This window comes from Aulonocara sp. 'chitande type north' Nkhata Bay, linkage group LG14, assembly GCF_057382095.1.
Source record: "Aulonocara sp. 'chitande type north' Nkhata Bay isolate Kocher_YH1m ecotype deep benthic linkage group LG14, A_spYH_male_GT1.1, whole genome shotgun sequence".
Classification (NCBI taxonomy): Eukaryota; Metazoa; Chordata; class Actinopteri; order Cichliformes; family Cichlidae; genus Aulonocara; species Aulonocara sp. 'chitande type north' Nkhata Bay.
Window position 1 is genome coordinate 21,075,416 of NC_141357.1, and position 12,150 is coordinate 21,087,565.

The following is a 12,150-nucleotide window of genomic DNA, read 5'->3' on the forward strand; positions in this document are numbered from 1 at the left end:
TACAGCTTGAGGGAAACACTGTCTGAAAAAAGCGTCAACCTGCTAGTTACTAGTTCTGGATTCACTCTTTTCACTATCAACATCATCACTTCTGAAAAAAAGACAGACATAGTGTTCAGGGATATATCTGTGGTGAATCAGCTTTAAGCTTCGCTAGTGAGCTTAAAATTAATCTCCAGGCTGTCAGGCAAACATTTTGTTGTCATGTGACACGTGTTCAGCACTCCCCTTGTTTAGGTCCGGCAAGCTGAATGTTTCTGCTTTAAGCTTCTTGTGTGGAGTGTTTTTTAAGTCGTCTTAGTCTCCCATAGCAACTGCGAACAAAGGCCTTTTTTGTTTTTGTATGAGCGAATGGCAGGTGCGCCGTCCTAAATCCTTAAAGAAAACATGCTGTATGTGCAGAGGTATGTCGGCACAAACACAAAAGTGTACAGGAAGACAAGTTCTTACCTCTCGGACTAGACAGTTGTGAGAGTTCAGGTCCCGGTGAATAATGTTCATGGAGTGCAGATATGCCTGAATGACAGACAGATAGGAGAGGAAGGAAAGGCAGGAAGAATAAAAATAAATAAACAGTCTTTTGATAATCTGTAAGTAGAACACTGCCAAGTCGAACAATACTGTCTGGGTTTATTTCAAAAAGCTCTTGCTGAATATACAATAACACAGTCATGCTTGATATGCATCACTGTACAGCTATCTGGGGGGGAATCCAGAGAACCTGTGTTCTTATCCTGCAGGAATTTATGCTCCGATTTAACCTTTATAGTAAGAAAAGTACCTCACAAGTGTTGTAGCTCACAAACATGACCACTAGAGGGAGACAACAGCAAGACTAAAGCAAAAAGTATGTGTACAGCAGATATTCAGAGTGCATCTAACAGGAAGCGGTGGTTATCTCTCACAACCACTGATCTCTACTTTTCTCTTGGCTCAACAGGATTTGATTTTTATTTATAAGGTTATGATCTTGGTTATGTTTTGTTATTGACAATACAACCGCACCATCTTCACTTCCCTCTGTATGTTTTAGAGTCTGGCAGTGTCGTGTTCTGTGTTTTTGTGTATGCAGTGGCAAAACAATAATAATGATCTAAACCACTTTCTCCATGCAGAAAAACCTTGGTTTGTTTTCCAGAGTGTATTAACAGTATATACACTCACCATCCCAGCAGCGATGTCCTTAGCAAAACTGACCCGCTGGTTCCAGGGATAGTTTGAGTCCTATAGGAAAAACCAAAACACACAACTTAATGTAACATACTGGTATAAAGTGATGAATCCCTTCTTCTTTATTTTTATTATTATCCTTATTAATAATAACCATGCTAGTCTGTGCATTGGAATTCCATATAGGAAACAAACACCCCCCCATTTGTTTACCATTTTCTTGATGATTTCCCGCAAAGTGCCTCCTTTGATGTACTCTGCGATGAAGTTGAGTCTCTTGTCTTTGTAGAGGACTCCGATGAACTTGAGCACATTGGGGTGATCCAGGCATCGCATGACTTTCACCTTAAAGACACAAATAATTATTTATTTTCACACATCTCTGGGAAAAGTCCACAGCAGCTGTAAGGGATCTTAAATATTCACAGTACAAAACTATCACCTGAACAAATTATGACAGTCAGTGTTAATATTTTTGCAATTACTTCTGCTACTTTACAAATGTGACTACACTACTGGTAAAACTAAAGTCACATGGAGGAGGCAGCACGCCACTGTTACACATGACATCTGAAATGTTTGCCTCCTTCTTTTCTAATCTTCACCGATGAGGATTACACGAGACTCAGTAATTTAAGACTTGGGCCACCTACAAACAAGCAGCCAGCACGAGTAATAATCATTGCTTAGCTGTGACTGGGGCTCATTTTACAGCGAATCTCTTTACTCACTTTTCTAATTACAAGACTCCTCACTGTTTCAACCCAATAATAAAGCTAAATACCCACTCATAATCCACAACTAAAGTGGAACCATTTTTCTGAGCTTCAAACATCCCATTTAGGAGGCAGTTAACTGGATGAATGAGGCTAATCTAGCGCCAAACAGGAACACGAGGAGTGATTCAGATCTTCAAACCCCAAAAAGCCTCACAGAAATCTGAACCTGAGTCATCCTCTGCTATCGGCTCTCTTTAGGGAGGTCGGCAGAGAGATAAAGTTTAATGTGGGCGGTAAAATAAAATCTGCCCAGCCATCATTTTTGGGAGACAGGACTATGTGAGCATAGTGAACTGATATTATTTCAAAGGGGAGTTTATGCCTTTTTAATTTCATTTTCTCTTCAGGTGTGAGACGTCTGCCTTTTTCATTTACCCCTTTCCTACATTCAGGAATGTCTCACTTTAACTACAATCTTTAGTTTTGGCTTATAGAAGAAAAAACAACAATAACTTTGGTGCACAAGCTGCTCTGTGTTATGTTTCATTCACAGTCTGAAGTCTCTGAGATTGTCTGTCTCCACTCACCTCTTTGAGGAATGTTTTTTGAGTCTCGTCATCAAAGCGGATCAGCTCTTTCATCACCATCACCTCACCCGTCTCTCTGTGTGTCACCTTTAACAAGACACAATGCACAAATCAAGTTAAGCAACACTGACTGAAGCAATGTTAAGAGACAAAACTTAAAAAAGAAAAATTCCCTGATGTGATAAATCCCCAGTCATTCCATCCGCCTTCCACTATACACTTCTTTCATCTCAATGCTTCCCCCTTCTGGATTTTTTTCAGTATGACTCGTTGCATGCTACATTTACAATGTAGCATGCAACTAATGAGTCTAAGGAGTCTCTGCCAACTCAAATCTACCTTTATGGCTTGTCCAAAGCATCCCTTCCCCAGCACTTCTCCGTGGATGAGGTCAGATGGGCGGAAGATACGGTGAGTCCGGTTTGAGACGACCCGAAGTGACTCAGACCGATTGATGTCCTTCCTCTGGGAGATTGGTGACGCGGCATTGCTGGATCCAGGCGACTTATCAGTGCTGTAACTTCGCCTAAAAGAGAGGAAAACAAAGAAATCAACCTTTTCATGAAGGAAGGTGTTCACACTTTATTAATGGGAAGATGAGAACATACATTTAACTCTTTGTAGCAAACTGTGATAAAAGTATATTAGCTGCTGCATTGATGTCTTACGTGATGATGCGGGATTTCAGGTTGCTGATGTCTGGATTGGGGGGCTGGGTGATGGGTAGGATGGGGCTGGGCCCTTCTGACAGTGGGGTGGACAACGGACCGTCCACCTGGTCCTCAGCCTCCGAGGAGCCTCCCTCCTGTCCCGACTGGCTGTGAGGGTCGTGTTCGATGGTGAGCTGCAGCAGCCGGCTCGTTTCCTGGATCAGCAGGTCAATCTGGAGAAGAAGAGACAGATCAGACAGGATGGTCAGATCAAAAAGTGAACGGCACTAATGCATTTCAAAACTTAAAAGGATATATCGGCTCATTGAAGTGCTCTGGTTGGATTTGCTTATAAGTTCAGGGTTAGATGAAGCACTCATGTTTCAGTAACTTCCCTTATGAATTTACTGAAACATTTATTTATTTAAACAGCTGGTTATATTATTAAGTCTCATCTTGCCACTGGAAATCCTCAAAAGCTGAAGATGGATATCATCCCATTTTCCTCCAAAACAATAGGAACACAGAGAACCGCCTGAGTGAAACTAAAGCATCATCTTTTAGCAGCAAACACATAAAAATAGTGATGAATACCTCATCCAGAGGAACGTTGTGAATGGGCGTCCCATTAATTTCTAAGATCCGGTCTCCAACGTGAATGGAATTTTTCACATCTGGGCTGATGCAGTCGGCATCCACCCTGGAAACAAAAAGAAATCTCCTTAAACACCTTTGTACACACAGGGGACATTTTTCTTTTAGTATTGTCCAGAGAGCAGATAAGTCTGAGCTCATTTGAATAACAGTGACTATCCTTCCACTCTATTATACATTTTAAATAAATCTCATCTATCACTCTGGCCTCCATTTATAAATCCCCCTCCTTTATCCTTTGTCCTCCACCATTAACCTTCCCTAATGCTGCATCTCTTAACTCATTCTGTACAAAAGGGTTAGGGTTGTGTATGGGATTTCCTATGCCCCCTGAATGCACCATCGGGGTGCATGTCCGCAACTTTAGTTCAGAGACAAACGGCAGCCAAACAACGGACAGTGTGTGCGTTCATAAGACCGTAAGTTAATGTTTTACTTCACTCAGTTATGTTGGTGTTCAGCCATGAGTGTATTTGATGACTTACCAGCAGTTTCTGCTTGTTTAAGTGACGTTATGTACAAGTGGCAGTTCGCTAGCATAACAGATTTGTTTGCTAATTAGCTTCTAGCAGAGAGATTCGTTGTTATCGTGTTGTTGATTCTGTGCTCTGTGTAACAGATGATAAACCGATGTAAAGTTGCCTTCAGTGCATAGTTGTATGCGGTGTGTTAATGCATAATGTCTGACTTTAAGTTTATGTAACCAGGCTGAAGTATAATGTCAGCTTATTTAGCTATATACTGTACTTGAGTACACCTCAGTTGTATCTTTATGTTTATTATGTAATCTGATTCCTAATTGATTGTATTATTATGCTTTGTCTGCAGAAACCACACATACACACACACACTCTATTTCGCCCAGCTGCGGGCACATTCTCAATTGAAAATACAAAGAATGACAACTTTATTCCTGGACTCTGCCTGTTTGTTCCTCTCACATCTGAACATTTGCAAGTGTCCTGACCCGACACTCTGAAGTGATTGCTGCCAGCTCAGATTTCTTTAACCCTTCTGAACACATTCCGCCTTTCCTCTTCATTTTCCACTTGCTCTACATTCCACAAACTGAAACACGATATTCATTTTATCCACAAAACACAAACGTGGCTCACTGGGAGACTCTGACGGTGTGTCCATGTTCGGGACTGTAGCCGTTGGTCGGGCTTAGCGGCTGGTCAATTGCCACGGAGAAACCGCGCCCTTTGCGTCCATTGTTGCCATCAGCGGAGGCCGGGATGGACACCAGTGTGACCGTGTGAGGGATCCGTGAGCATGGCGAGTCCGGTAGCGACACCGGGGTCACGATGGTCTGGTAGTAGCAGTGACCACTGGAGCCAGAGAGGAAGAGAAGTAGAGATTAAAAATAGAATTTATTTTTATTTTATTTATTTTTCTAAAAATGAGAACAGCAGTAATAAAACAGATAATAGGAATCCTCGTGAGGTTTGTATGAAAAATCAACTTCTCATTACAATAATTTTCACAGTGTCACATGTTGCTTCGGCTCAGCCAAGACAACACTGTACACTCATTGTTTTGAGTCAGGTTGACCTTTGATAAGTCAGAATGTTATGAAGTGACTAATAACCTATGAGGTGATGCCCCCCCCCCCCCCCCCCCCCAACTGTAAAGCTGTTGCTGATATCCTTTCTGTGTCATGTCAGTCAGCAACATGCGACTCTCTCATTGAATGTAATGATCTGAGAAAACACCAGCTCTCAAGGTGAGTAATTCAAAGGTATTGTGGGGGAGGTGCCATAGTTCTGTAGATTTAGGCTGTCTCAGTGTCTTCTGTCTCTCATGTAACCCCAGACTCACTGTTCTTGTTGAATCTAAGTCTTTATGGACACTGCGATGTCATTATGTTGCTGCAGAATACAATTAGCCGCCTCTCTCGTGATATTCTTTGATAGATACAGTCTGAAACTTGTGACAAGAACATTAAAGCAACCCTGGAGCTATTGGAAGCTGGCAACTAACAATATGATGTTCAAACTGCAGCTACTGTTTATATGATAATAAAAGCATTCTTCTCCCAGTTTAATGGTTTTATGACTTGTTTCATGCTTAAACCACACTCAGATATGAGCATGTCTTCTGCCAGTTGTCACCAGTTTGTCATAATGTTAACAAAAAGCCCTTTGAAGCCAGAAATAAGTGAAATAAATTTGAGATTTTGTCAATCAACAGCAGCTTATGGCACACTTTCGAGCTTTCCTACAGATTCTGAGCGGATTAGCTTATGGCAGAGGATGAAACTGGAGAAAGATCATGAGTACTAGTTTCACAGGCTATGATGGATGTGACACATAAAGCAAGCGCCTCAGCTTTTTTGTTTAAACTTTACAGTGACGGATGCTCACCAGTACAGTTTAGATCTCTCCACCAGAGCGTATGTGTCTCCATCACCGATGAACGATCGGCAGTTCAGACATGTGAAGCATTCTGGGTGATATTTCTGTTCCCCTGCGACCTGTTAAAAAACACACATACATGCAAACACATAAATGAACATGTAAACAGAGTGGTGGAGTCCGATGTTAAATAGATTTTTCTCCTATCTAAAGACGAAAAATGTAGCAATATTTCAGGGTTTTTGAGCAACAAGCAACACGAGGCTGCCTCTGGAAAGAAGGGCGAGATCTGGTGATTGAGGGTAATCATTAGTCTCATGCACAAACATCGAGTTTGCTGCTGCCAGATGCCCTCCAGAGCTCGGGGCAGTTTTGCAAACAAGAGAGAGAATTGAGTTATGGCCAATAAAGAAAACAGACCAGCCGATAATTCATACTGGCAGCTCTGAGGGTGAAGCTCTGGGTGTTCCTCAGACCAGAGACCACTAACATGACCAGAAAAATCAAGCATCAACACCCCCACTTTTAATGCCGCTCCCTGTCCTTGCTTGTTGCGACACTCATCGACTAAAATAATCGATTAAGTAGCCTTCGATGTATTATTATCGACTCCTTCAGGTAATGTGGCGCCTGTCCGTGCAAACGACCCACCCACTCAAAGGCTTAATGATTAAACATGAGACATGAAATTAAGTACCTAAGGTCAAGCCCACGAGAGCCATTTGCTCCCCAGAGGCTGTGCTTGTTAGTCCATTTTTTGCTTTTAGTGGCAGAAATTTTTGGAGGGAGTGGACCCCTTGACAGCACTCCTCAACTGCACTGATTTACAATGCTAATGAGATACAGGAGGACTAAGAAGGGGCACCGCGTGGAGGAGAGCTGGACAAAGAATAATCAATCACATGCAAACAGAATTTACTCATTCAGCTGTTCCGTTATTTAACTTTCTGATAAACTAGTGGAGAAATAATCACCAGAATACCTGATGAAATATTAACGTTGACTGTGCCCCTGCAATACTGCATATGATTCAGGTCATTATAAAAAGGACTCATGGCTGCAAACCTGAATCAGCCTCTAAGCAGAACTACTTTTAAATGGTAGTAAACCTAAAAACAGAGAGGGGAAAAGTGAAGATCAAAGAATCAATGAAAACCTCCGTCTACAGCCATATGTCGACTACTCCTCCCTCCTGGGAAAACAGCAGTGAAGACACACAAACACGTAAACACATGTCGAGGCCTTGAGCTGCAGCAAGGGAGACCCCGCAATTAATTTATGGCTTTTTAAAGTAATTCAGCTCCTTCCAGCTACACAGCAATAAAATATGCCCCCATCCTGACTTATTTGTATGTTAAATATTTCAGTTTCTGCTTTTGAAGTTAAAAACAACAAAAGTTAGAGTCTGCCACTAACAGGAGAATAAGAGTCGACTTGTATCCTAAGAACAAAAGAGGAGAAAATAGAAAATAGGCTCTGTAATGGACACAGGGAACGAGGCAGCTGCGAGGTTAATTGACCAGCTTAACATCTTTATTCGTCAACTAAGCAGTCACAAAAAGAGGAGCCATAAAAATTACACCGTGACTTCGAAAGGACATGTAAACACAACCTAAAGCAGCAAGTGCTGTGAGAATGGGAGATCATTGTAAAGTTAAACACAAAAGCTGCCCGATTATTTTTAGCGCCACATTTTCTCTAAGGTGTAGATTTCTCTTAGGTGCAGCCCTGCAAATAAATTAAGAAGACAGGAAGAGAGGACAGCTGGACGGAGATGAAACGGACGTGTGGCTCTGCACACCCTGACTCTGTGGCGGCCATTTGCTTGCTATGCAGACACAACAGACACACACACCCTCTTTAAACCCGCATGTGACAGGCGACAGCTGCTCCCCTCACACTTAGGACGTGGTCTCCCTCTAAAGTGTGGATTGAGTGATTAAAAATAAAGGACAAAAGATGAAATACGAAATCACTCAATGGAAAAAAGAAAAAGAAAAAAAGGTTTGAGAAACACCAAATGCATTAATACACCACTGTTTCCACATCCTATCCTGACATAAGGTCTGTGGGCGTGTGTCGAGTCTGCATTAGCTCATAGTCATGCTCAAGAGTGTGTGCGATGGTGTGCGCTAGCCTCGTGTCCTCTTCGAGTGAACACAAACCAAACAGAGAACACATGTCTGCCTGGGGGGGAGAGGAAGTGGGTCCACGGGGTCCAGGAGTAACCGGGTCAAGCTGCCGTTACTCTGCTGCCACGTGCGCCATGTTCATGGGATGACAGAGAGAAATGAAGCTAAAGAACAGTTGAGGTCTTTGCAGCTTCTGTGCTCAAATGTTTATACTAATGATGTTTTTAAAGAGTGTGGAGTTTACTAAAAGTGCAGTTTTAATGCTAATTTCTTCTACATGTATATATGTAATTCTATATATAACATTCATGAAGGAAGTTGGTTTGTTTGGTGTCATTAACAGCCTAGTGCACTGTAACTTGAAATTAGTTTATTTAATCTTCTCAATTAGTTTAATATTCAGCAAACTGATAGAAGTTAGCTACACAACAGCTACACTTGCCAAATAGTTGGTACATTATTTGTTACTAAGTCTAATCATAAGAGTTATTAAACGCTGGTTCTCTTCTACAGTCTGCCTTGCCGTGTCCGATCACGGCAGATGGCTTCTCTTTCCCTTAACCTGGTTTTCTTCCTGTTAAAACAGAGTTTTTGCTTTACACCGTCACCAGGTGTTTGCTCATAGGGGTTGTTCGATTGTTGACGTTTTCTCTCTATTACTGTAGATATTATAAAGCACCTTGAGGCCGCTGTTGTTGTGATTAAGTGGCATATAAGTAACACAGAATTTAATTGAAATGACTTGAATTGAATTGAATGACTCATCTCTACATCAAAACTATTTTTTAGCTTCTTTCCAAGATGTGGATTAAGCCTAATCCCAGGTAGGGCTGCCACAAACGATTATTTTGATAGTCGACTAGTCACCGATTATTTTTGCGATTAGTCGACTAATCAGATCATCATCCATTGAACGTAAAAGTACAGCTTATTGCACCAGCAGCATCTGCTCTTATATAACTATCATTAGCTTACAGCTTTAAGTGTTTAAGGTCTGTGCTAACTAAAAATAAAGACAAGATGATAGTTAATTGAATTCTAATTAAATGTGCAGATTGTTTCGGTGGAGTTTAATAAACTCAGCCGATTTACTCAGGAACAAATAAAATACTGAAAAAAGCCAAACAATAACATTTTTAAGTTATCTAAGTGACTTGTATATGTTTAACCTGAGTAGGGCGGTGGGTTTGAAAACAATCTGCCGGGAGTCCGGTGCTCTCATGGCCCCCGGCTAGCTATTGAGCTAGTGGGTAACAGACGCCTCCGAAAACGTCGGAGCGCTTTTGTAAATATGTGGTGTCTTGATAAACTGAGCAGATATTTGAGGTTTACACAGCTACATTCTCGCCTGAAAATATGTTAGACGTTTATTTTGTGACCCAGAAAGAATAATAAGAGTAATATTAAAACTAACTAGCTGCCGCCATTGTTGACAACTGCGCTGGGCCGCGCTATGAATTCTGGGACACAGTTTCTTCTTCTTCGGGGTTTAACGGCAGCTGGCATCCTTGTACATGCAGTGCTGCCATCTTCTGTTTCAGTCCGTTATTACACTCTTAAATCCTGCTACTTATTCCTGCTTTTGGGATCTTACAAAGCTTCAAATGACGCGTCGACTATTAAATCAGTCGTCGACGATTTTGATAGTCGACGTAATCGTGACTAGTCGACTAATCGTGGCAGCCCTAATCCCAGGTAAAAAAAAAAAAAAAAAGAAAGAAAAAAAAAGTTTTTGTGTTCTGGCTAATCCATGTCTGGGGAACTGGGCACTTGAAACAAGTTTTAAACAAGTTTTAACCAAGCTGGGTAAATCTTACAACACACAGGCTAAATGTTAGAAGAGCTCATACAAGTGAATCTAACAAAAGTCATGTTTGGAGAGAAGCCTTTAATTTAGTAGCAGAATTTCATCATCAGCGTGTGAAACAGAATCAAGGAGAGTCTTCATGTTAAATTGTGAAAGTCATTGCTGGAAAGTTTCTTCACAATGACCTCATCATCTTGTTTTTACTATATCACACTATATGTAGATAAAAGTATCTACTGTCTGACACATCAGTACTTAAGTTTTTGTTTTGTTTTTTAAATTCTATTATCTGAATTTTCTCCAAACACTGAGGATCCCTCAAGTTTAAAGAGCTCACTCCTTAAACAGTTTAGCATACATCATCACCACATTATTAAGTGGTTGCAGTCTGCGGGGTTTTTCTGGTGAAGAAGTACTGATGAGGTGATGGGGAAGAAAAAATTCTAAGTAGTTTCGAGTGTTACCTCATTACCACCAACGTGTGACCGTCACCCACAGACACTTTTAGGTTAATGTAGCCTTCAAACTTTGTTTGTTTTTTAATGATTTATAAGTGCAACCTTAGAGTGGCTGTGGAATGTGAAGTGACCCTTGGAGGTTGTTTTTTAGGAATTTACAACAGTGTAATACTCTCAGTGACAGATAAAACAACAACACTGAGGCCTGAGTAAATACAGTTATAATTAGCATGTAGATTATGTTACAAACACATGGGTTGAAAAAACTAAGGCAGACCAGTGGCGGCAGTTCCTTATATAAAATTTCAAAGACACGTTTTTACAGTTAACAGTCTCTCATTTCTATTTCATACGTCATGTTCCAACCCAAATCATTTAGTTCTTGTTTTGCTCCGGTTTTGCTTCAAGATCTTTCATATCTTCTTCGTGACATTTTTCCATTTCCATCACATCATTTCACATTTTCCTCACTGATTATCTTTACTAATGAAAGCCTTATACAAAGCCTTATACAGCAATGAATACAAAGGACCACAAACAGATGCCACATGTCTGATCGCAGACGTGAAGAACTTTCTAGAAAACAGCAGGGCCAAAGCACTGGGAAGTTGACACACTGATCTCACGTCTTAAGTGAAGACATAATGATTTTTATGAAACTATATTAACAGCAAAGTAAATGTGAGATGTTTAATGAGAAAAAACTTGAATATATTTGAATATATTGTTTTTTAACTTATCTATTTAAGGAATACATTAGTGGAAATCTGATGCCTCTGGGACACCACAGGAACACAGTCAAAGGATAACGTCACCAGACGCTTGCAGGTCTGCATATCCAAACCATTGACTATTTGTACAAATTTCCTAGGCATACACACCAAACATGAATAAAGGTGCACCCATTCTGAAACAGAACCCCTGCAGCTAGAAGCACCGGTTGGATCCTCTGACTTAACAACACTCTTGCAAAACGTGAAAGAATGACCTCATATCAACAACGCAAAGGGTGACTCTGAATGGACTCACAGGATTATAGGAGATCTGGCTTTGCTTAAACCCGTCCTTGATGTAATGAACTTTCCTCTGAGGCATCCTACATGAGCTAAACAGAAATACGCAGTCCATATGTGACTGAGTTCACTGAAAGCAAAACAAAATTTTAATAGCTGTGTTTAAAAAAAATGACATCATGTGGGGGAATAGTCAGAAGAGCATGTGTATCTGATACCTGATTTGCTGCACTGAGATTGAGCTACAACTGGGTCAAATACTAAAATCTGTCAAAGGGATTTCCTAAAGCTTTAACACAGAGTATGATCAAGATGCTGCACAAAACTGCAATCAAAGCTGGCTAAACAGAAATCAAGTAAAAAGAAGATGAAGCTACAGTACACATCATTTAAGCAAACATAATTAGACTGAAAGGCTGACAGGGAAGACAGTGGGTCACACTGATGCTGTCTGAATGGAAACCCCCTTCCGTCACAAACCGTACAGTGCCACAGCATACCCTGGCCTCCGCTTTGGAAAGCTGCTATTCAGCCTGTCGGCCCCCCTCCCTCTCTTTCTGCAAGTCTCAAATCCACTTTCATTAAAAATAAATAAATAAATGA

The 12,150-nt window shown here is 40.9% G+C and overlaps 1 protein-coding gene across 2 annotated transcripts in view; it reads right to left on the bottom strand.

The window, feature by feature from the left end:
- Positions 1-12,150, bottom strand: part of limk1a (LIM domain kinase 1a) — a 58,449-nt gene that overhangs the window by 5,108 nt on the left and 41,191 nt on the right. For both annotated transcript variants that reach the window (XM_086261491.1, XM_086261492.1), the window contains 9 exons: positions 6,147-6,256; positions 4,896-5,111; positions 3,721-3,826; positions 3,145-3,359; positions 2,816-3,002; positions 2,477-2,563; positions 1,384-1,515; positions 1,165-1,224; positions 451-516 (listed from right to left, as the gene is read on the bottom strand). In XM_086261491.1, the coding sequence (XP_086117617.1) occupies positions 451-516; positions 1,165-1,224; positions 1,384-1,515; positions 2,477-2,563; positions 2,816-3,002; positions 3,145-3,359; positions 3,721-3,826; positions 4,896-5,111; positions 6,147-6,256 (1,179 nt within the window). The remainder of the gene's footprint in view (positions 1-450; positions 517-1,164; positions 1,225-1,383; positions 1,516-2,476; positions 2,564-2,815; positions 3,003-3,144; positions 3,360-3,720; positions 3,827-4,895; positions 5,112-6,146; positions 6,257-12,150) is intronic.